This window comes from Chanodichthys erythropterus, chromosome 22, assembly GCF_024489055.1.
Source record: "Chanodichthys erythropterus isolate Z2021 chromosome 22, ASM2448905v1, whole genome shotgun sequence".
NCBI lineage: Eukaryota > Metazoa > Chordata > Actinopteri > Cypriniformes > Xenocyprididae > Chanodichthys > Chanodichthys erythropterus.
This window is the reverse complement of record NC_090242.1, coordinates 22,709,207-22,734,821: the sequence shown is the minus strand read 5'-3', so window position 1 is coordinate 22,734,821 and position 25,615 is coordinate 22,709,207. Positions and strand designations below refer to the sequence as shown.

The 25,615-nt window shown below is 35.6% G+C and overlaps 3 protein-coding genes and 1 long non-coding RNA gene across 13 annotated transcripts; 1 reads left to right on the top strand and 3 right to left on the bottom strand.

Moving 5' to 3' along the window:
• Positions 1–2,454: 2,454 nt before the first annotated feature.
• LOC137013226 (uncharacterized) lies at positions 2,455–6,279 on the bottom strand. The gene is made up of 5 exons (XR_010893682.1): positions 6,194–6,279; positions 5,454–5,520; positions 4,798–4,878; positions 4,566–4,653; positions 2,455–2,839 (listed from the first exon to the last, which is right to left on the bottom strand). It is a non-coding gene; the product is annotated as an uncharacterized lncRNA (long non-coding RNA).
• Positions 6,280–7,462: 1,183 nt separating this feature from the next.
• On the top strand, positions 7,463–12,060 carry LOC137012094 (uncharacterized). The gene is made up of 3 exons (XM_067375150.1): positions 7,463–7,786; positions 8,100–8,557; positions 11,489–12,060. Exons 2-3 carry the CDS (start codon positions 8,108–8,110, stop codon positions 11,915–11,917), a joined length of 879 nt encoding a protein of 292 aa, XP_067231251.1. The 5' UTR covers positions 7,463–7,786; positions 8,100–8,107; the 3' UTR covers positions 11,918–12,060.
• A 671-nt stretch (positions 12,061–12,731) lies between these two features.
• Positions 12,732–15,770, bottom strand: LOC137012834 (Gig2-like protein DreN). Of its 6 annotated transcripts, XM_067376304.1 has the most exons (3): positions 15,472–15,691; positions 14,854–14,983; positions 12,732–14,398 (listed from the first exon to the last, which is right to left on the bottom strand). In XM_067376304.1, exon 3 carries the CDS (start codon positions 14,329–14,331, stop codon positions 13,702–13,704), a length of 630 nt encoding a protein of 209 aa, XP_067232405.1. In that variant the 5' UTR covers positions 14,332–14,398; positions 14,854–14,983; positions 15,472–15,691; the 3' UTR covers positions 12,732–13,701. The 6 variants fall into 6 exon arrangements, with proteins under 6 accessions (XP_067232405.1, XP_067232408.1, XP_067232409.1 ...); XM_067376307.1 differs by lacking the exon at positions 15,472–15,691 and adding an exon at positions 15,745–15,770 and having other exon boundaries at positions 12,732–14,983; XM_067376308.1 differs by lacking the exons at positions 14,854–14,983; positions 15,472–15,691 and adding an exon at positions 15,745–15,763.
• A 695-nt stretch (positions 15,771–16,465) lies between these two features.
• On the bottom strand, positions 16,466–19,547 carry LOC137013039 (thy-1 membrane glycoprotein-like). 5 transcript variants are annotated; one of them, XM_067376613.1, is made up of 5 exons: positions 19,411–19,547; positions 18,471–18,609; positions 18,307–18,361; positions 17,263–17,595; positions 16,466–17,176 (listed from the first exon to the last, which is right to left on the bottom strand). In XM_067376613.1, the coding sequence occupies exons 3-5, from the start codon at positions 18,350–18,352 to the stop codon at positions 17,073–17,075; spliced, it is 483 nt and encodes a 160-aa protein (XP_067232714.1). In that variant the 5' UTR covers positions 18,353–18,361; positions 18,471–18,609; positions 19,411–19,547; the 3' UTR covers positions 16,466–17,072. The 5 variants fall into 5 exon arrangements, with proteins under 5 accessions (XP_067232714.1, XP_067232712.1, XP_067232713.1 ...); XM_067376611.1 differs by having other exon boundaries at positions 18,483–18,609; XM_067376612.1 differs by having other exon boundaries at positions 18,529–18,609.
• Between the last annotated feature and the right edge of the window lie 6,068 nt (positions 19,548–25,615).

Sequence of the window (25,615 nt, the reverse complement as noted above, 5' to 3'; positions counted from 1 at the left end):
GTCATAGAAACATGAGGGTGGGCTCATTTGACTCGGGGCAGCAAACGGCCAATCACGAATCACCTTCAAGATATCATAGCCACGCCCTAGCAACTATTTAGAGCACCCTAGCAACTCAAAGCATAGAGGGGATATCTTCAAATCTGAACATCATAGAGGAATGGGGGTTGGTTTATATCATTCATACTGGCAAGCAGCCTTTGGTTTATCATTACTGGCAGCTGCCAAGCCACTCCCTAGCAACCAAACAGAGTACCCTAGCAACCGTTTTGCAAGATCTATATCTCTGCATCAGAACATCGTAGAGACATGGGTGTTGGTTTATATTGTCAAGCAGCCTTTTGAGTATCATCATTGGTAGCTACCAAGCCACTCCCTAGCAACCAAACAGAGTACCCTAGCAACCGTTTTGAAACACCTATATTTCTGCATCAGAACATTATAGAGACATGGCGGTTGGCTCTTTTGACTCATGCTAGCAAACTGGACTTCCACCATGCTACACATGCTAGCAGTGAATAGCTACATGCTAATAGTGATTAGCTTAAGGTTTAAACATGACACAAACTAGTAAAAATGTGTTAGAATAATGCTAGTGGCATGTTAATTGTGTTAGCATGATGCTAGTAGCATGCTAATCATGTTAGCATCATGTTAGCAAACATGCTAATCATGTTAGCATCTTGTTAAATACATGCTAACAACATGGTAATCATGCTAGCATCATGCTAGCATTATGCTAATGATGTTAGCATGTTGCTAACATTATGCTAACATGATTAGCATCTTGTTAAAATCATGCTAAAAACATGGTAATCATGCTAGCATCATGCTAGCATTATGCTAATCATGTTAGCATGTTTGCTAGCATTATGCTAACATGATTAGCATCTTGTTTAAAACATGCTAGCAGCATGCTAAGGGTGTTACCATCATGCTAGCAACATGCTAATCATGTTAGCATGTTGTTAACATAATGCTAACATTATTAGCATTTGGTTAAAATAATGCTAGCAACATGGTAATCATGCTAGCATCATGCTAGCATTATGCTAATCATGTTAGCATGTTGCTAGCATTATGCTAACATGACTAGCATTTTGTTTAAAAAATGCTAGCAGCATGCTTAGGGTGTTAGCATCATGCTAGCAACATGCTAATCATGTTAGCATCTTGTTAAAAACATGCTAGCAAAATGGTAATCATGCTAGCATCATGTTACCATTATGCTAATCATGTTAGCATGTTGCTAAGATTATGCTAACATGATTAGCATCTTGTTAAAAACATGCTAACAACATGGTAATCATGCTAAGCATCATGCTAAGCATTATGCTAATCATGTTAGCATGTTGCTAACATTATGCTAACATGATTAGCATCTTTCTAAAAACATGCTAGCAGCATGCTAAGGGTGTTAGCATAATGCTAGCAACATGCTAATCATGTTAGCATTTTGCTAGCATTATGTTAACATGATTCGCATCTTTCTAAAAACATGTTAGCAGGATGCTAAGGGTGTTAGCATAATGCTAGCAACATGCTAATCATGTTAGCATCTTGCTAAAAACATCCTAGCAGGACGGTAATTATGTTAGCATAATGCTAATCAAGAGTGCCGAGTTTTGCCACTGCAAGCACCATTCACATTTTCTTCAGGAAATGTACATTCTAGTTATTATCTTATTTTCTTTTTTTCCATGTCAAAACTTGTATCTGTCAATTCTGCTGTTTGCCTATTTCTATTATTTCCGTTATTGTCGTTATTGTCTCACGTTTTAAAAGCGCGTCTCGAGACCCTCGCGTTCTACGCTGCGCTTTTTTTAAAACCACTCCTGAGCAGACTGCAGATTATGAGTCACCTGTGGTGAGTCCAACATAATGAATCCACTAACACGACACACACTGTAAAAAGTGAAACATTGGATTAACTTAATAAAATTGAAGTAACCATTCACAATAAAGATTTTACATTGACCTAATGTTCAGAAACCATTCAGTTCAAACTAATTTTCTGCATTTCATGCAAACTCTTTTCTGAATTTGGTGTAAATCAATATTTTAAATTGGCTTAAATTAAAAAAACAAGTTTCTTAACAGACTTGATTTCCTGCAAACTCTTTTCTGAATTTGGTGTAAATCAATATTTTAAATTGGCTTAAATTAAAAAAAAAGGTTTTTAAGAGACTTGGTCTAAATTTAATTTTCTTCAATCTGAAATATGTATTCATTGCAAGTAATATAAATTGCTTCACAATTGACAATTAAAAATTTTAAATTCTCTCAAAATATATATATTTTAAATGAGTCAGATCAAACATTATTTTAAAAGATTTATTAAATCACTGTTCTTAAGATTAGACTTTTTTTGGCAAAACAAACATTGTTTTACAAATACAAATATAATTCAGAGAAATAAATTTAAATCAAATACAAATCAGAGATATTGCCACATCCAGTAAACAACAAACAACTACTAATACGATGTAGTGGAGACTGGGGTGAAAGAATTTCTGCCATCCTGTGTTCATCAAAGCACTGAAATGGAGGCTGTCAGTCAGTCATTGACTATGCAGCAGAGTGGAGAGGCGACATATTTTGGGGGTCATTTTTCTTGCGCCAAGTTCCATTAAAACTTTCAGAAAAAACTCAAGTGAATTTCAGTTCTTTTGGATACTCGAGGTATACCACATATGTTAGTCCAAACAGCATTGCTACAGCAGCTGCGGTTGAGGGCACGTTACTGAGGACCTCTGTGGACTCAATGAGAACCCTGGTGTCTGTCTGTCTCACAGATTAAGACGGCCATTGTTTGCTCCAGTCCATCACCTGGCATATCCTGGCAAGACAATACATAGTAATGAATAAAGAGTGTATCAGTATCTCAGAAAATTAAACACTATTTTGGTTTTGAGTGGTTGATAGCACTGTTGCAGTCTATTGTTTTTGTGTACAGATCTCAGACCCTAGGCTGCCTACAAAGGCGTTTTTTTTGACGGCCTGCTTATGGGGCGTGCAGCTAGCGGATCATAAGGATGAATATGATCATTTATGTTTGGGCCTGCAATCGCTGATACAACCTTTAAAGGGATAGTTCACCCAAAAATGAAAATTTGATGTTTATCTGCTTACTCCCAGCACATCCAAGATGTAGATGTCTTTGTTTCTTCAGTAGAACACAAATTAAGATTTTTAACTCCAAACGCTGCTGTCTGTCAGTGGTACAATGCAAGTCAGCGGGAACTTGGACTATAAAAGTAAATAAAACACGACAGACAAATCCAAACGAAGCGCCACCAACGCTCGTGACGACACATTGATGTCTTAAGACACGAAACGATCGGTTTGTGTGAGAAACTAAACAGTATTTATATCATTTTTTACCTCTAATACACCACTATGTCCAACTGTGTTCATCAATCGATTTGAGATGTCTGAACTCGCTCCGACAACGGAAGTGATGTCTAGCACTCATTGAAGTATATGGGCGAGACATCACTGCTTTTGTCAGAGCGCGATCAGACATCACGAATCGATTGATGAACACAGTTGGACATAGTGGTGTATTAGAGGTAAAAAATTATATAAATACTGTTCAGTTTCTCACACAAACCGATCGTTTCGTGTCTTAAGACATCAGTGTGTCGTCACGAGCGTTGGTGGCGCTTCGTTTGGATTTGTCTGTCGTGTTTTATTTACTTTTATAGTCCAAGTTCCCGCTGACTTGCATTGTACCACTGACAGACGGCAGCGTTTGGAGTTAAAAATCTTAATTTGTGTTTTACTGAAGAAACAAAGTCACCTACATCTTGGATGCGCTGGGGGTATGCAGATAAACATCAAATTTTCATTTTTGGGTGAACTATCCCTTTAAAACAACCAGGGCATCCATAACACTTCAGCTGAGCCAAATGCAGATTGCCTCCATATAACACCACACTGAAAAGGCTAACAATGTTAGTTTTAGGGGCATCATGCTCAGATCTTCACTCATTGTGGTTAGACGGAGTTCGTTTTGAGCACAAACAATTGAGTTGTCAGGGTTTTAATGTTGGTATCATACAGGGCTGTACAGTGTGACAAACATGCTACAAAAGAAATCAGTCTGTGCTGACAACTTTCAGGCTACTGGTGCTAAAAATCTTTTAACCTTTGTAGCACCAGTGTTACGCGCAAAAAAAGTTAACTTGGGTAAAGTTGGTTTTATATTCGCACATTCGGACTTCTGATAAATTCAGACTTTCAATAAATGTGCAATACATTAATGTTTGCGAATTTTAACCAGCGACACGATATTGACAACCAACCATTGTCAACTTACAACATTTTTCACAGTCGATCAAAATAGGCAAGTATTGTTTTAATGGCATATTTACTTCTGAATGTCCAATGTAGTGTGATTAACAAGGCTATTGAATACGGATGTCTGAATGTGCGAATATAAAACCAGCTTTACCCAAGTAAAAAGTTAATGTACAACCCTGTCATAGCGACCATAGAACAGACCAGTTAAGATAATATCAAACATATTTGATTCAGTCTGACTCAGTCGTAATTGTACATACCTCATCTAAACGATGTAAAATCCTGCCATTCTTTTCTTTTGTCATGCCACCCTTTTTCCGTTGTGATTCTCATGAACTCTGCACTGATCTAAAAAATGAAAAGAGCAGAAAATACAAAGTTTGGGATTAATAATTGACCAAATTATTTAAATTAGTAACAAAAGCTGTAATCAAATTACTGTTATGAATACTAAATGAACAAGAATCAACATAGTTTTGTACCAAAACTGACCTCTTCAATTTGAAAAAGTGCTGGCCACCTCTCCCACAACATTTGCAATTCTTCCCAGTCAAATATTAAATTGTCATCTTTCTGAAACATAAGTAAATTAATTATCAGTATCTTACCTGGCAAAAATTTATTTATTCAATGTTATCTACATTATATTGCAACTGCAGCAGCATTTTGAACATTTGCAAAGATACGTTAAGCCATTAACTTTTAAATGAATCATTATATTCAAATTGCAAACACACCAGGACAGTCTCCGCATGGAAAACACACGACTGGTAGATGAACGTGCTACAACATTTCTCTCCGAAAAGGTAGGAAATTAAAATAGATGGAATGGAGGATTTTAACTGTGATAAGATGATTGACATGCCAGTTTACGATGACAGGATGCACGCGACAGATCCGTCCGTTAAAGATGACAAAGTAGTAACTTATCTCCCATGGCTTGCATACTCTTTTGCTACACACTCAAAAGTTTATACTTTTTCTCCACAAAAAGAGTACATACTTTTAGGGCGTATAAGTAGGCGAATTGGGACGCAGCATATGTAATCATTTGCTCCAGCCCTGAATCAGTGCAATCAGTATTGAATGTAATGCACGAATCACCTACTGACCCCAACCCCCTCCCCTCAATGGCAAAAACAACTTACCAGTGTCAGCGAAGACTGGACAACCAAAACTGGCACCAGGAACTAGGCCTACCAAGCAGCAGCTTTCCTAAAATTAAAATCCAAACATTAATCCATTTTAGTTTTACAGTTTCAAAGTGTAAATTAATTTTCCTCACATTCATTTCCTGCCTTCGCAAATTTAAAACATAAAACATATAAAATCAGCGTTTATAATGGCATTGAGCGCCCGGAGGTGAGCCAGTAACGTTAAGCCTAAATTCTGAGCGGGAAACGTTACACGTCACTCGCATATTGAGGTGATTCATTTCTTTCGGCAAAGAAATGCAATATACTCAAGCTTTAGTCATGAATACAACTAAAAAAATATTTTTTCCTTTCATAATATCCGTTCAATCGGTAGATAATATTAAGTTCTTGGATTTCCCAGGAAAATCGTTAGCTGTAAAATGGCGCAATGTTAACGCTATACCGCTAATGTCAAAATTAACGTTTTAATAAATTATAATCTGCGTATCTGTTCATTAAAATGATATGACGTTAATGCTATTCAAGTATTTAAATGCTGGATGAGTTTCCTCATTACTTTAACGTTATGCTAGAAAGGTCGCGGTAGACTGGCTATCAGTAAAACAGTGACAAGGAAGTCACCTTATAAAAACTGAACTAGTTAACGTTACCTTATAAAAATTATAGTGTGAGTGCTGAAATAAAGGGCAAGGATAACACAGATGTACAATTTTGGTTAATTCCTCCCTTACCTGACAAAGTGTCCTGTCCTGTTCGCTTCGCGCCTCCTCCGACTTCTGCCACTTCTGCTGCCGTAGGTCTCTTCCAGAACCTTCTCTCGAGTTTCCATGTGTGCGCATGCGCAAACCATGCTTAATCTAATAAAAGTCGTTTGATCGAATGTATGATTTAAATTTCATTGTTATGTTATAATTTTATATTGTATCGATCTAAGAAAATAGATTGAAAGACACATATAAATTACAAAATGTAATTTTACTTAACAATCTAATAATTTTAGGCTATTGGAATGGAAAAAAATATATCAAACGAAGAACACCAATGTTTTACTTTTTACAGTGCAGCGAAAGCCGGTGGAAAGGCGTTCCCTCGAAATGAGCTGTGAAGGAGGGGGGTTGTTCTTACGCATGCGCTCATTTCAAAAACTCACTAACAGTCTTTGGTTTCTCAGTCGACGAAAAGATCCTCTTTAGCACCTTTAATCAGTGTCTAGCACACATTCGGACATGGACCAGAAGACATTGCAAATAAATTATATTTAGACAGACTTAAAGAAGTTCCAGATCTATACTTGTGCTCTTATTGTTTAAGTTATTTTAACATTAATGTAAATACACATTTGCAAACAATATACTTGCTCTAATAATATGCTCTTATGAATTTATTTTGTCGTTAATTGCATTTACGAGCTGTCTCTTTAATACCGCGTGGTTTATATGTATGTTGATGCTGATTGGGTTGACATTTTTGACACACCCACCAAACAAGAGAAAACGTATCTCAAACCTGTTGCACACCGTTTCCAGGAAACATGTTGTTCAACCCTGAAACCGTAGCAAAATGTTGCACACCGGTTTGAGCTTGAACGTGCCCCAGCTTTCTCTGTCAACTCTGGCTTTGATCCTTAGTTCATGGAGCACATGCACATGAAAGTGTGACATCAGTAGCGAACAGCCAATCAACCTTGAACCTTTCACAGCCTTGAAACACGGTGAAACTGAGATTCACTTCTCGTGTATATCTATGTTAATTCAAACTAAATGTAGACCTATAATAGCCTAATAATTGTTAAACTAAAATTGCTCACGTGTAATGGATTAGGGGTATAATAATTATATAAATAATATGTAAATCATATAAAATAATTATAATAAATAATCATCACTAAATGCCAGACAATTTTATATTTAAACTCTGCTATAGTGAAACTGGGGGAGTGACTTTATTGCATCAGATGTGTAACTTTGCTCACAGCTGATTGGTCTAGTTTCAGTTTGAGACCTCTTACCAAGAACATAACCTGCCCCGGAGCAAGTTAGCCGTGGATCATAAGTTACTATGATGATGGAACATGTACTACTCTTTGCTTTTGAGAAAACAAATAGACAACATGCTTTTACAAAATGGTAAAATGCAGATTTGCCAAATCTTACAGAATTTATAGCACTATCTTTTACAAAGTCCATATATACATGTAATCATTCATAAAAGAGTTTAAGATAAAGAGAAACTGAAAGCTTATTCTTTTGCTCGAGAAAAATTTCCGTTGTGGAAACACCCTTCATAAACCTACTTTCAGAAGGTCTGCACTCAGAGCATCAGAGGTAAGTTACTTTGCATGTGTTAAAATACACTACCGTTCAAAAGTTTGGGGTCAGTTATTTTCTCTCTTTCTTTTTTTTTTTAAATAAATAATACTTTTATTCAGCAAGGATGTGTTAAATTAAATAAAAAGTGATAGTACAGATTTATATTGTTAGAAAAGATTTCTATTTTGAATAAATGCTGTTCTTTTTAACATTTTTTTATCAGTGAATCTTGAAAAAAGTATCACAGCTTCCAAAAAAAAAAAAAAAAAATTAGGCAGCACAACTGTTTCCAACACTGATACGATGCATACGATTATTTGTGGTTCAGGTGTAAACATGTGGGAAGAAGATGACTTGGGTCCATCTGCTCCACCATGTCTTGAGAGCTATACAGCTCCAGAGGAAGGCAAAGTCTACAAAATGTATCATGGCACATCTATGGAGAATGAGCAACAAATTGTTATGTATGGTTTCCTTCAGTCTGATAAAGGGATGCTTGGGCCCGGTGTCTACCTCAGCCGAGATCTACAGAAGGCCTCCAGATACCCTCTGGATTTACCTGAGAGCCAGAGAGTAGTTCTGAGAGTGAAGGTTGATGTTGGGAAAGTGATAAAGATTGACTATAAACGTCATCCACTGCAGGAAACCTGGCATGATCATGGGTATGACACTGCTTGGTGCCCTCCAAACTGTGGTATGGTGCGAAGTGGTCTTGAAGAATTCTGTGTTTGGGATCCAAGACAAATCACAGTCATTGATGTAATTCATCCAATTCAAGAGGAAACTGTAGAGCAAGATGCATGTAGAATCCTCTGAAGATGTTGAACCGATTAAACCAATAGCCTATAATTATTTGATATATAAACTTTTATTGTTACAGATTTGTAGTCTGATTTGAGTAAAAATGAGCTGTGAAATGAACAAAAATGATCAAAACATTCAGGATCAAATCACAAACCTACAATACCTACAAAAATAGCATGAAAGACAAGTGTGTATATAATAAAGCTTTCTTGATTACCAGGAAAAGTTTAGGGATAACTTACTTACTAACAAGAGAGATATACTGGAAAAGGCAGCCAGGCCAGTCTGAACATTTGTTCTGTTCATAAAGTGCATAAACACTTTTATTCTACCACTGTATTCTTGTATTTGAAATGAAGAAATAAAAATGTAATTTTTAAATGTATTTCTAGATTTCTTATAGATAATAACAATGTGGGATTAGTACAATGTGACCATTATTTTTTTTACATTACATTCACACTTTATTCACCTAGGCTGGGTGTCTCTGTTTTGAAGTAAAAAGTAATATATTATGCTTTGGAATGTGGGAAAGAAATAGAAATAAAGATGAAAATAATAAATTAAAGACAGCCTACATGAAAAATGCACCTATAGTACTGAAATTTGGTTATTGTCCACCCCTGTGCTTTAGAGAAGTGTAATAATATCGAGCAAACCAATAGAATTGCACTTTTGTTACTGTATCCGTGTTTAGATCTTCCTAGGTCCTTCCCTTTTTTTTTTTTTTTTTTGACCTAATGACCTAATATAAAGTTATAAAACATTTACGTTTTATGAGAGCCATGCTTCTTCGAATAATTTTGAATTTAATAAAATCACTCAATTTATATACCACATGAAGCACTTTTTTAGGTTAACATTTTTAACCAGCGTTTTTCCTTGTTATGCAAATTTTTTGATGATAAAAGGGTGATTTTCATTGTAATCAAAAAGCAGGCTGGACCTGGAATTTCCTCAGGATAAACATTCTTTTATAGAGTCTAAATTTGAAGATCTAAAAACAGGATATTCCTATAAATGCTAAAATCTCTAATTAAAATATTTTCATGGCCCTTTCAACATGATGAACCTGGGGCCAGTTGTTCAAAAGTAATTGCATTTCGGCTATAGGATTGGAACAAATTTTGAAAATGGGTTGTTCAAAAGGGATTTTTTTTTTTTTTCTAAAATCATATTAGATCCCAAATCCAATCTTGGTTTTGATCTGGATAAAATCATCAGTTTGTGTTGTTCAAAACTTTCTAGTTAGATTGAAAATCTGGATTACTGATCTCAGGAACAAAAATGCAATAAAACTTTAAAACTGGTCAAAAAACATTTTTATCATGTAATATACATACACACATTTTTATTTTTATTTTTGCTCTTGGTTAGTTAAACTGTTAAAGCAATTACATACATTACATATTTAGCCTTTTGGTGCAGTTTAAGTAAATAATCTTTGAGATTTTGGTGCCATAAAATAATCCCCAAACAGCTGTAAACATCAAACAAAAATATTATATTTGCTAACAATACACACTAATGTCACGCATTGTTAACATTAACAATTGTGAGAACAAAACACAATGATAATAATAATTCACACGGTTTGTGATCTAATTTTGCGATTGCTAGATTTAATCACCATTGGCAGATTTATTGTAAAAAAAAGAAGAAATTTTCAGTTGTTCAGAACAAAAGTGGCAATGTTACATACTTGTTCAGATTACATTTGCCATTGAAACTTATTACTTTGCACATACTTCCAAGACATATCAGTAATTCTGAATTACAGTCAATATCCACACTAATGTGTTGACTGTTTACACATTCTCCTCAAAACATTAGATTCATCCATGCTGAGGAGCCGTGCCGATGCACAACCCACGTAAAGCTGATATTGGTGACAAAGAGGCAAAACTTATGGACTGCAGCTTTTAAAAATATATATATATTATTGTTTTTTAAAAAAAAGATTTTATGTAGTTTTGAAATCTGATTCATACAGTAATACATTTTACAGTATGGTAATCTGTGCACAAAGCTGTTCTCTGACAGTTTGATCCCAAAATACACTTACATTTTTTAAAAGCTGTCTCGTGTTAGTATACAGTGTTGATCATGATGACTGGAAAGAACATTTTAAAAGTGACTATTAAGTAAAAAAAAAACGTATTATTATAATTATTTAAAATATGAAGAATTATATTTCATATGGCATGCCTTTGTTTTTTTTGTTTTTTTTTATGCGGTAATTACTGATATGGAGAGAGAACTTTGAAACGGTGATACAACTTTTTTGCTTTCATTTTTAATATTAGACCTCAAATGAAAGTACATTTTTAAAGTCATGTGTTGATCTTATTTGTTTGAGCACAGATCGATTGTACTTACTGTTTGCTAACCTGCGTTGTTCAGACATCTGTCACAGCTATGCAAATCGTTGTAATTAGGTGGGGCATTAACAGGAAAACAGTCCTCTACAGCAAAAATGAAACTTAACTTTGCTTGAAATGAAATGAAAAAGAAAAAATGCACATGAATTTCAATGTTATATATGTTTTCATTTAATTACTATATTTATATCGATGCTTTATATTTATTATGTATTTTATATTGTATTTTTTAAAGTTAAATAGAGTTTGTGCTTTTGCAATACAAGATTATCATCATGATGGAAAAAACTAACTGAACCTTTCGTCATGGACACACCCAGAAAGATGTGCCATTTATAGACCTGCTTTCAGAAGGAAGCGATCATCGTTAGAAGCGACATCAGAGGTAAGGCACCACTTTGTCTTTGTGAAAATGTATTTGGTGCTTCTTTTGGTCATTATGTTCTATTACATTTTTTAAGATTTTATTTGTTTAGGTTCAAACATGTGGGCTGAAGACGACTTGGGTCCAGGTGCTCCACCATGTCTTGAGAGTTACATAGAACCAGCTGAGGGTAAAGTCTACAGAATGTACCATGGCACATCAAGGGAGGCTGCTCAAAAAATCAAAGCCTATGGCTTCCTTCAGTCTTCTAAAGGGATGCTTGGGCCTGGTGTCTACCTCAGCCGAGATATAATGAAGGCCTCCAGATACCCTCTGGATTTACCTGAGAACCAGAGAGTGGTTCTGAGAGTGAGGGTCAATGTTGGGAAAGTGAAAAAGATTGACCGTCAAAATCATCCAATGCAGAAAACCTGGCATGATCATGGGTACGACACTGCCTGGTGCCCTCCATACTGTGGAATGGTGCCAAGCGGTCTTGAGGAAGACTGTGTTTGGGATCCAAGAAGAATCACAGTCATTGATGAAATACGCCCAAAAACGCAAGGAGCACGTGGTGCCTGTCGTGAGCGTTATTAATTGTGCTTTCCCATGAAGTTTAAAATTAACAGTTGTGAAATATTTTTGAAAATTTTATACCAGCTTTTAAATTTAAACTGCTATGTGCTTTTAAACGGTGATCATATTGTACTACAAACTGGGTATGAATAAATTAAACTTCACATACAAATCTTTGAGTTGTTTTTTTTTTTTCAAAATGAACATCAACAGTTAATAAATAACATGACTAGATAAATATGTATCATAAAATGTAAAAACATATAAAACAGAGGACAAATTTCAGAAGAACCTGGCATTAACTCTCAATATTTCTTTAGCCATCAAGCAAAAGTCAGACATTTTCTTCTATTAACAAATACAATATAAAATTTGGTTTTAAGGCATTATCTGATTGACACAAATTGCACACTGACCCTCTTCTCTTCCTCCTTTCCAAAACTGAAATCCTGGGGGCTTAGATCTTTTCATTCCCAGCAAGCCAACATTGGCTATATGTAAAATGGTAAAAAGGCTCTGATCATTTCCTATCCCATCTTAACCTGTTAACCTTGAATAACTTGATCTGTACTTAACCTTTGTAACAGTTCTTTTCATAGGTGGGAGAGAAGTATAAGTGAAAATGTTGTTGATGTCTATTCCAGGATCCACATTTCTTACTACCGATTTGTAAATGGTGATGCTGCCAGGGCAGGTGCAGGTTTTATACAATATTTACATTGAAAACTCATTAAAAGATATTCATGAAAGGCTATACAAATTATTAGAGCACACATAAATAAGTAAATAGAAAAATCTTTAGAAGGAGGAATTATTATTAAAACCAAAGGCCCATTTCATTTTAGATCCCAACTTAATATGGTGTCTATTACAGAGTTCATTGCTTCTTTTAAAACACCATATTTTCCAGGTAAATAGCTTCTTGCTGGACAGGAAACTTCACAGAATGCCAAGCAGGAAGAGAGATAAGACTATAGGAAAACATTTGATAGGTATTTCTGTGTAAATCAGTGTACGCCACTACACTTTCAATTTTTCAGACTTTCAGAAAGCCTTGAGCATGTTTACACTTAGTATTGGCTCATAGCAAGAGTTAATGTGCCAGACTGTTAAATTCTGTACAATGCTAATTAACTAAGGATTTTAGACAAAGCAATAAAGCTACACTTTCATGTTTTAATATTTTGCTAACTTTACATGCTCAATATTAAGAATTGTTGCAAAACAAGATTTCAACAGTAAATCAAAAAGTTAGAGCAGAATTGCAACTGCAAAACAGAAGAGAAAAACAATATATTTGAATAAATAGAAATTACCTTTATTTATTGTCATGTATTATTAAGTGCTTAAAAAATTGCACCAAAATATTACAAAACAAATTACATTACAGTGATAAATTCAAACTCATAATGATGTTTGGCACAATCTGTTTCAAATGTTAAGGAGTTATAATAATCAACTGAACGTAACAGTATTATTCTGATCAAATTAACCGCTAGTGATTGATTAGCAGAATTGTATTAAATTTGTTAAATGTTACATTTAGTTTTGGTTCACTATCCAATATCAATAAAATATATGGTTCAGCATCCAATATCTATTTAAAAAAAAAAAAGAATAATAATAATAAAAAAAACGTATTGTGTAAAAAGTTTACTATTTGATGTACATTTCTGCAGTGTGGGTTTGAAAAAAAAATCTAATCTAATAATATGTTTTATTTATTAAGTGCCTTTAACAAAGCTCATTATCACTTCACATATATTTAAAGTGTCATTTAATTAAATTGCAGTACTCAGTAATGGTTACTTCCCTTTCTTTCGGCAAACATGATTCTTCATGAAGGGGCATATGGATGCTTTACAGGACCAGCATTTCTCCATTGTGTGTTTATCCTGGGTTTGCATTCCACAGCCTTTACACAATTTCAGATCTTTCTCCTTTGGATCCTGCGATTGGCTTTTCTGCTTTATGAGACTCTCCAGAGAACTCTTCACACTGTTGTCTGTACAATGGGCTATCCCAATCACAGTGAGTCTCTTTGGGTCAAAAACACAGTCCTCTTCAAGTCCAAGAACAGATGCAGGTAACCAGGCCGTATCATATCCATTCTGATGCCATGAGGTCAGGTTCAGGCTTTGCATGTCAATCCTCTTCACTTTACCCACTCTTACTCGTAGCTTTAACACAACTCTGTCATTGGGAGCACATGGTGGATAACGCATTGCTTTGTTAATGTCCCTACTACAGTAGACTCCAGGACCCAGAGTTCCCCCAAGAGAGGGCCGAAACCCTGATGATATAATAGCTGGGGCATTGGTTTTGAGTGTCCCATGGTACATAGTGTAGCCGTGGCTCTTTTTGGGTTCTTGACCTGGTTTAAGGTGCTTTGACTTATCGCAGTATGCCTCCCATCCACTGAATTCCACTGGCATTTTGGCACTTAGACAACAGTATGAGATGACAATGAACTTTGGTTGCTCCTTTTTGAGACTGCAGTTCCTACACAACACAATTTTTTATAACAATTAAAATTGTAAAATGTTAAAATAACCCTTTAAAATGTATTCAGTCAGCCAAGATAGACCTATGACACAGCAAAAAGCTGTGACATTTCATGTAACATTTCATGTCACTTTTTATATCATCTGGACTTAAGTAAAACATATCCAAAGGAATTTTTGAAATATTGTATATAGTTTGGATTTTATGAGTTGTGTCTTCCAGGATATTAGGGTAAAATAAGCCAAAGTCATCAATATTTCAGTTTTTTTTTTTTTTATATATATATGCAAAATATCATATGTATGATATGTCTAAATGTCCTAAATTGAGGCATATTTCTTGTATTTTTTTGTCTTCAATCTTAGGGGTGGGCAACCCTAGCCCTTAAGTGTCGTGCAAGGTTTAGCTTCATCTCTAAATAATCATATAATGTAATGTATGATACAACATACTTTTCTAAATAATCCTGAAGACTTTGGTTAGATTTTTCAGGTGTGTTTGGTTATGGTTGGAGCTAAAATCTACAGGATGGTAGCCCTCCAGGAGCAGGGTTGGTCAGACACCCATTCTGAGTGTGAAACCCTGCAAGAAAATATCTAGTTAAAAATGCAAAGATGTAGTTAACAAAGTGTAATAATATCAGTTTTAACTCAAAATACATAGATTGAGAAATGCGGCTGTTGGGGGCCCAGAGGATCTTCCCTAAGAACATGACTTCTACTGGCCCAATTCAACTGAGCACTGAAAATATGAGCCAAGTCATGTGACCCAAATACTCCAAAAAGAGTAAACTATGATAATGATATACGTTAACAGAACTGGATGAAAAATGATTTCTCATGCCTCCTACAAGAGATCAAGGAGTGTCGTGTAGTGCACGTTACCCGCTTAAAGGATAAAAAGACATATATTGCTGAAACTTTACTTGATTAACAGTGCACAGCACCTCGGAGGACGATAATGGTAACAAGAATCTTCGACACCGTTTAAAACGAACATTTACCACGTAGTCTATGTATTAGTGGCTGCTATTTTACATAAAATTACGACAAAAAAAGCAATTTACCAACCTTACTTTGCGTACATTCAGAGAATTCTACTTCCACTTCCTTACATTTGTCTTTGCCAACAGCATTATTAAGTTGTGCTGACGCACAAACACATGCTTTCACTTTCATTTCATGAACAAACTGTGCACACTACACATATCAGTCATATTTTATCATGCCTGTTATATTTAACAAAGATTCAAAATGTGAGGTAACGATTTGTATGGAATGCATGCATAAAATGACCATACTACCGTCTCTCAAAAATACCGAAATAACAGAAAAATCACCTACTGAAATATCAGTCTAGTAAACTTGGGCGCGCGGTCAGAGTCAGATGCTGTGCTTAGCCAATCAGAAGGTTCGTGGAGACGCCCATTCACACAGTAATTAATACATATATGGGTAGCCGGAAGCTAAGCCCGGGACAGCAGATGAACTTGGAGGCCTTTTCAACGAGTTGTAGGTGTAGACCTTTTACAGTCTCTGGTGTAGGAGGAAAGGAAAATAAAGTAACCAGAAAGCGCAAGGAGCAAAAAAAGAAACGAGTAGGGTAAAGCTTTTGATTTCTACATGGAGCTGAGAGCTTCGGTGTTGTACTGTTTCAGGTAACAGATTAACAAAAAGGAAACCCTGAGGGGAGTGTTTAATAGGTGGCTAAAGCTCTGGCAGAAAATCTGGCATTTAGGCCACTTCTTTTGTAAACTAGTATCCAGGTATTTTATTCAAGAAAGATTACTTTTCTGGAGCTTTTAACAGCTTTTTTTGTCTTGACAAGTACCGCCCACTTTGAGCGGAAAAGGCCGTTTGATTGACATGCAAAGTGACCAACCACATCTGATAGTCTAATAGATCGATAAGGGATCATTCTCAAAATGTCAAGTCTTGAACTTCTTCAGTTATGTCATGTTAAAGCTGTTGGTAGGCTATTTATTAACATCTTGGCATTAGTAGGCTAATCATCATTTATTTTATTGGTTTATTTTATTTCACAAATGAAGCAAGGCCAGGACAGTAACAGCAGTGATAGATTTTATTAAAGATACATTTTCTTAAGATGACGTTGATAGCATCTAAAAACAAACTGAATAAATGAAAATGATACCTTATTTAAAGTTTTTGTTTGTTTTCTTTTACACAAACATTAAGCTATGTAACAAGTGAACTGAGAGGAAAATATGCTGGGAAAACCATAATTTAGCCAAAAAATGGTGGGATTTATGTATTTATCTGCACACTAATTAACACAAACTGTGTATTGTGCATTTTATTGAAAGCATTGATGGCACTATCATTGTAACATTAACTTTTTTAACTTTTCTAAGGAGCAGAAAAATTGCTCTACAATGATGGTACCCCTTAATATTCAAGAACCCTAAAAATACTTATTGCATACAGGACATGTCTTCACTTGTGCTTTGGCTAGACACGTAAAAAGGCATAACGTAAATAAATACCCTCATAAAGGCAGCAACCGGTACTTCACAGTAAAGGCAGAGCATGTAGATTGAAAAGCATTTTTAAAAATACTGAAATTTGCTGCAAAATCTACATAAATACTTTATTTAGAGTCTGGAAATGCATTTGCACATCCTGTAGCTGACCAGCAGAGAATCCTGTTTTTAAAAGGCTTCTGATAGATGTATGATGCACAGAGGAATCAGGAGACTGAGCCAAGGATAACCCAGCAGAAACACACTGATGGCAGAGCAGGGCTGGATGCTATCTAGAAGGCAAAGACAAGTTCAGGTTTAGGCAGAGAAAATATTCATTCTAGATTTATGTAGTAGAAATTTATCTCTGCTTTTGTACCTAATTCAACAAATAGAGTCTTCTGGATCTTGGTTACTTTACAAATGAACGTTGTATTCTCAGTGATGGAGAAGCTCATAATGGTCAGCCTGAATCCGTATGGTTCGAGCTCTGTCACAAATGTGTTGTGCCTGAACTTGGGTTCAGGCATGATTCCAGAGATGTTTGTGTTTATGATGGTCTCTTTTTGGCCTTTGGACATGGAGAACTCATAGTCTGTGTGGTAGTTGGGTTTGGGCTCCAGAAGGCAGTCCACTCTGAGGTCTTTATCTTCCTCTTGGCATACTGTAATTACACTCTCCTCATCCTGACACAACACTGGGCTCATCAGAACTGGAAATGAGAAACCACATTATTTAGATATTTACCATGTATGCATGATGCTTTGTAAAAAAAAAAAAAAGAATTGTAAATGAGTTCAGCAGTACATTTATTTAAACAAATAGTTCTCCCATAATATCCTGGATGCTCTTTTCCATTTAACAAAATTGAGTCTGTAAACCTAAATCTGAAAAACCTGAAAGTTTTATTTATTCACAAAAGAGAATTTATATATATATTCTTTGAAAAATCCTCTTTTATGAAGAAAGAAAACAGAACAAGTCTGGCAAATGTTTTTGGTAATGAGCAAATGATTAGTTTAATTTAAAGTTAAAGAAATTAGAGAAGTTATATATAAAATGTTAAAATATAAGAATAAGCTGTTATATGTTAAAGGGATAGTTCACCCAAAAATGAAAATTCTGTCATCATCAAGAAAATATTTGGAAGAATGTCAGTAACCAAGCAGATCTCGCCCTCCATTGACTACCATAGGAAAAATAAATAATATGGAAGTCAATGGAGGGCGAGATCTGCTTGGTTACTGACATTCTTCCAAATATTTTTCTTTGTGTTCATCAGAACAACAACAACAACAACAACAAAAAAAACAATACAGGTTTGGAACTACTTAAGGGTGAGTAAATGATGACAGAATTTTCATTTTTGGGTGAACTATCCCTTTAATGGTTAAATGGTTCAACATCTTCATAATCTTCTTACCTCCCAGAAGAAGAATCCACCCAAACATATTGTTAAATGTGTTCATTACAAAGTTCTAGGTAAAAAAAGAGGAGAGAGGAGAGTCAAAACACTGTTACATATCCCAGAATCAAAACATTTGAACATATATATTAGATTATATAACATTTATATTTTGCTGTTACATAAATAAATACATTCTAGAGCTTGTGTTTTCCAAGAGCATGTGGAGGTCTAAATAACCTTCCTCTGAAAAGCAGTGATGATTAATGGTTAGCGCTTTGAGATAACCATCTGTTTTGGCCTTTGAATCTAGCTTGAAATCTTGAAAAAGAAAAAGAAAGCACACTGTTAAACAAACCTGCATTTTCATCTTCAGAGCACAACAATAGTACTCTAGCTCCACCTAACTGCCTTACACAGCACTTCACCCAGCAACATAAAGCACTGCACTGCAGTGGAACGCAGCAACCCCTCCCATCTCTGACGCAATAATACAATGTTTCAGAAAAAAAAAAAAAATACAAAAAATTACTCTTTCAGTGTCCATAAAAATCTATTTACCTAACCAAAGCAAAACACCCTGATGAGAATCATTAAGGCCTTTCGAGCCCGATCACACGAAAATAATACGAGTGTAATCTCGTGCAATGTATACGTCAAAATAAGTTTTGGCGTGCATATGATACGCAGTTTTTCGCGTGCATTTGATGCGCACTTTATGGCGTATTATACGCACGAACCCCACACCACTAATCCTACCCAAGACAACCGAGTGTGTTAAAGACGCCATAGAGTGCATATCATATGCATGCCAACACTCATTTTGGTGTATATATTCTACAAAATTACACACGCGTACTATTGATATGCATTCTCATGTGATCGTGTTGGCCTTTCACATCCTTGATGAGCCCAATGTCATTATTTAATGTAAAGTAAACAATACGATACAGCACAGTTTTGCACACACTTGTCTGACAGGATATAGCCTACCTTATTTTTCATATCATAAAAACTAATCTCTGTAATCCTCAATCACAGGCCAAATTTTTTTAGGAAATCCTGGGACATAATTATTTTGTTGTCTGACCAAGCATGACATCATAGTTTCCAGACATTTACCTTTCAGAGACTTTATGGTCGTCCTGTTTTAATCCCAGTGTGTGATGCTCTGGCAGGTGACTCTTTTTGGTGCATAAAGCTGTGGAGGATGGAGGGAGTAGAAGGAGAGAGGATTTGAGAGAGAAGAGAGGGAAATGGTTTGTCTCCCCCTTTTGAAAGAACTAGAAAATGCTTTTTATACCAGTATTTTACCAAACGTTATGCAAAAATTCCCACAATTTTACATGATTTAGTTGGACTTGAAATGTCTGCTAGGGAAATTCAAGTATAACATGTAACATTACAAAATGTTTCAGTTTGAACTACAATTCAAAAGTCTGAGGTCAGATTTTTATTGACCAAGGCTGGAATTATTTGATCAAAAATACAGTAAAAACAGTAATATTGCGAAATATTATTACAATTTAATTAAAGGTGCCCTAGAACTTCTTTTTAACAGATGTATTATAAGTCTAAGGTGTCCCCTGAGTGTGTCTGAGAAGTTTCAGCTCAAAATACCCCATAGATTTTTTTAAATTAATTTTTTTAACTGCCTATTTTGGGGCATCATTAACTATGCACCGATATATAGGTTGCGGCCCCTTTAATTCTCGTGCTCCCCCACCCACGGAGCTTGCGCTTGCCTTGAACAGCATAAACACAGTTCACACAGCTAATATAACCCTCAAAATGGATCTTTACAAAGTGTTCATCATGTATGCTGCTTGCATACATCGGATCATGTAAGTACAGTGTTTATTTGGATGTTTACATTTGATTCTGAATGAGTTTGAAGTTTTGCTCCGTGGCTAAAGCTAACATTACACACTATTGGAGAGATTTATAAAGAATGAAGTTGTGTTTATGAATTATACAGACTGCAAGTGTTTAAAAATTAAAATAGCAACGGCTCTCTTGTCTCCGTGAATACAGTAATAAACGATGGTAACTTTAACCACATTTAACAGTACATTAGCAACATGCTAATGAAACATTTAGAAAGACAATTCACAAATATCACTAAAAATATCATGTAATCATGTCAGTTATTATTGCTCCATCTGCCATTTTTCGCTATTGTTCTTGCTTGCTTACCTAGTCTGATGATTCAGCTGTGCACAGATCCAGACGTTAATACTGGCTGCCCTTTTGTAATGGCTTGAACATGAGCTGGCATATCCAAATATTGGGGGCGTACATATTAATGATCCCGACTGTTACGTAACAGTCGGTGTTATGTATTCGCCTGTTCTTCAGAGGTCTTTTAAACCAATCGTCGCTGTCCGATGTAAACCACGTATGTCCATTTTGCCGATTTTGAGATTTTTCGACGGATTAAATGTCCAGGTTCATTTCCGTATACAGTATGCTTCACATATCTAAATGGCCAATGAAAAGCTGTGAAATCATGTCATCTGATTTTCGCGTATATCCATTTGGTGTCAAAGCTATCAATCATGCTGCCTATCTCCCGCCCTGTGGAAGCATCTCGCTGCTCTCGTGAAGTTTCATCGAAGCTCAGCACTGGATAGCCGAATAGCACTGTGAGGTTACATTGCCAAATAAACATAGCCTATTGAGACAATGACTTTCCTTTATCGAGGTAAGTTAAACGTTTCCTCCCTGCGGCCAGACGTACGTCTAGGAGTGACAAAATTACGGTAGGACTGTGCAAACAAAGTATCTGTCTAGCATTACCATGTCAGTGTATTGATTCATTGTCCCTTCATAGTTTGCAAGAGACATTTAATAAATTTATAATTAATATTAAATAAACTAAGCTGTAACGTAGTTCGTATATAGGCTACGGGAAGAAGGAGGCGGGAACCGGCGAACATTCAAACAAAACTTTAATTCAAAATAAACAAAGAACAAAACGAAAGTAATGCCAGCAGACCCTCGCGGACGTCTGCCGGCCACACAAACATAGTAAAACATAAAATAAAGTCCAGGCCTGGTCCTCTCTCGTCCTTCACTATAGTCGCTCGCTCCTCCTTTTATGCTCCCGGCCGGTGCACCTCCCAGGTGATGTTCATTATCACTCGCGTCACCGGCCTCGCACCGTTCCCTCACGGCTCTCGCCCGCCCTGGTCGCCACATAAGCGTATTTATTAAACTAAGACGTAGGCTATTTAATAAACTGAGGTATTCATCTGTCAATATGAAACGCGACTTGGCCATTCTAATTAATGATCGGAAGAACGCGTATCGACCACCGTTATTGTAAAATATGCACGTATGTCCATTTAAACTCAATTTTGGTCAAATGTGGATTATATCATTACACTGGCAAGAATATGGTTACATGTAAAGATGCCGTACCAAGTATGACAACGCTACATTCAACTGCTTTTGAAATACGGTGTTTTTTTCACTTCCTGAAAAGTAACCGTTTTGGACATACGTGATTTTCATCGGGCAGCGACGAAATGAGATTCATATCAGAAGGAGGAAACAATGGAGTTTGAGACTCACTGTATGTCATTTCCATGTAGCCTACTGAACTCTTGTTATTCAACTAAGGTAAATTCAATTTTTAATTCTAGGGCACATTTAACTTAATATATTTCAAATGATTTATTCCTGCAATGGCAAAGCCGAATTTTCAGCATCATTATTCCAGTTTTCAGTGTCACACGAACCTTCATAAATCATTCTAATATGCTGATTTGATGCTCAGTAAACAATTATTTATTTTATGTAATTATCAATGTTAGAAACAGTTGTCTGGCTTAATATTTTTGAAGAAACCATTATGCATTTTTTTTTTCAGGATTATAGAAATTGTTGACCCATGACAGCTGTCAATCATTTGGTCCTACTTATCAGTAAACATTGTGGGTGTACCATACTGAACTATTTGTTTGTTGCTTTTTGCATTTAAATTAGAGGACAAATTAGCATGAAAAAGGCCTTTATCGTCATTTTCTAAGATGGATGCTGGTATATTCAGTTCCGCAAAGATTTCAGTCAATCAGAAGACGATTGAAGCACCTCAGACAAACGCTGTTTCTAGACAGGTGAATATCACACACGACAGTGTTTATTGTTGCTTTACTTTCCATGGGGATGAATGATTTTTTTTCAAAGAGAGTGACAATAACATCTCCAGTGTTTCCTTAAGTGACAAGGTATGCTTTTTGAAAAGCACTGACAGCTCATTGCTGAAGTTGAGAATTAATTCCACTGCTTTATTTTGAATTGTTAATTTGCCTCAGCTGATAACAATGCTGGTGGTTTGTAAGGAGGATGTTTTACATTTGAAAGGATTTCAAAATAAGCCATGACAACCTGCCCTTCACATCAAATGAAGAGATTAATTCAGCGGTACCTATTAATTTTTTTGCTTGGAGTCCCTACAAATTAAGATGAAATGCCTATTTAATAACCAAAATTAGACACAATAACAGAAATGACGATAAATTATAATAGGAATAAAATATAATCTGACATTATCTCTACTATTGTAAGCAACTTTTCACCATTGTTATAATGTCAAGCAAATTCTTGCATGAAATTAAATCCATAAACTTAACATTTCTCAATTTTATAATGTTTTTAGTTTCAATAAATTTCTTATTTCATCTGTAATTTTTTTAGAAAATTTAATTTGTTGGTGTTTTTATTTAATTTTTGGTTTTATGCGATTGCTGTGTTTTTGATAATGTAAAAATATATCTCATTATACATTATATTTGCACATAAAATAGTTCTCGTTTTATATTGTTTGAGCATTGAACACTGCAGTGCAGTTCTGAAATTGTATGTTCATTAATGAGCACCAGGGGGAGGTGTAGGACCATTTACCTTTGACGTGCGCCTGTACAATAAATCCCCTTTAAACGTGTACCCTAAAATACCTCACAAATCAGACGATATCACGTATTAAAAGCTGTCAACAGTAATAGACCACACTGTTGAACCCGATAAACTCTTCAAAAGTACCTACTTCGGTTTACTTTCTATACCTGCTGCACAGTTGAACTCCGCCTGGCATTATGATCCATTAATCGTAGCTATTGCTCTTAATCACCGGACGAATCAGACGAGAGCTGCGAGTTGAGCGCAACTTTGAATTCGGTGCTGGTCTGCGTCAGTTGACGTTTCCTAAACATAGGCTACTTTAACTGCTACCAGGTTGTGCTGTTAAGTAAAGTTCATACGGCTAGTTTCCGCGGAAGAGAGGATGCTTTCAGAGACTTTTGGCAAAGGCGCACTGACGATGATAACCACTCCAGGACGACAGAGCACCAACTGAACGAACAAAGCCCGTTTACCCCGTAGTCTAGGCAGCAACTGGACAGAGTTTATGTTGATACGGTCGTCCATTCTTCTTTAATCTGCGTGCTTCGCGCTTTAAGCTGATTTATGTTCGATCCGCTGCCCACGCGCGCAGTTCAAAGTGCGCCTTGATGCGAAATTGTTTTACAGAATCGAGTATTGAAGGGTTCGGTCCAGCGCGTGGTGCCCATCCGAACTGCCTGACAAGTTCACATTAACAATTGGACATCTGAACACCTTCAGTTTTCCTCTCACAACTCAATAAATGGATAATTGTTCTATTAGGGATTGTGCTCTCTCTTAATCTCGTACCGCGTCACTTGCTTTGAATTTATTTCATCTTTAACAAGACCGTGATGTTTTTGAATTTGGTTCTTCCACTGATGTCCATCCTTTTGATAAGAGGTAAGACAGACCACCTGTCTCATGCATGACTCTTTCTTAATGTTCTTCATTGTCTTTCTGTCATAATTTGTCGATCACTTGTAGCCTATAGACATTCAACGATGTTGTTTTCAAGTCCAATAGCCTACTATTACGGACTATTTATGCAGAACCAGTTATTATTATTACTATTAGGCTATTATTATTGACAGTAATAACTAAGTAATAGGCTAATAGTAATAGCTTAGCTAAGTAATTCATTAAAACACGCATTAAATTACTATAATGTTCAATAATTGTTAATAATGGCCTAATGATGATGATGATAAATCATTAGAAACATCATCAACAACATTAATTTAGAAAATTTCTCTGTCTTTAACATTTAACTTAGGCATGTGGGTGCTATTCTTTAGAGACCCACTATAAAGAATCAGTTTGGTAAAAAGAAAAAGTGTGACTTGGTTAAAAACTAAAAAATAATGTTCAAATTGATAACCAGTCAGTCTTTAATATTGATCAGTATTGCTTTTTCTGACCAATATCAACTATTTTTATGTTTGATGGTCTATCCAAAATTAATATGAACACTATTGTTTCCTGTATATGGTATATTGTTGTTTTCTGTGAATTGATGAAAAGTGAGCGTATCAGTAAAAATATTAGCTGCTATGTAATCCTTCATAGAGAAGAGCATAAGGGTTGAAGGGTAGCTCTTTAAAGTTCAGAAATATTTCTCACCGTACAACTCTCTTTATTAACAGCTTTTAGAATTGAAATGTTATTATAATTCATGTTGTGAGGCAAAAGTTGAGCATGAACAGCCATAATTACATCCGTTCTCTAAACATGCTCTGTTGTCAAGTCAAATCATGTCACCTTTATTTATATAGCACTTTTCACAATGCAGATTGTTTCAAAGCAGCTTTACAGTGATAATAGGAACATAATTTTGGCTGTACAGCAGCTCTAGGAGAAAATAGTGTCATTGTATAGCTGAAGTAATTTCAGTATTGATTAATTTCCATTGTAAAATTCATTAGTTATTAATTTAGTTCATTTATCCGTACAGCAGCTCTGGAGAAAACACTAATGTCATCGTCCATCTCAGTTCAGTTCGCATTAATCTGTTGTACTGAACTGGATTTACCAATGTATGTAGCAGCATCAGAATCACGGGTTGTGATGTAACAACCAAGGTCTGCAGAGTCTGCTTTTTTTTCCCCCTCTTTTCCCTTTTTTTGTAAACAAACACATGAGATTTCCTAGACGCTACACTTAAGAAACATCTGGTCAATTGTGATTGTTTTTTTTTCTTCATGAAAAAGAAGGCAATCCGATTGTGGTGGGGAATAAATCAACAGTTCAAGCAGTCACATGTGCACTGTGCTGGATTTATCCGTGTATATAGTAGGATTTGTAGCATTATTTTCGATGCTGTTTGGACTCAGCTATTAATGAAATGAAATAATAACCATCTCTCTTTTATTTCTCCATGAAACGACACAATAAAAACACATTGCTCACATGGTCTTGTTGATATTGTAAAGGTGTGTGGCTG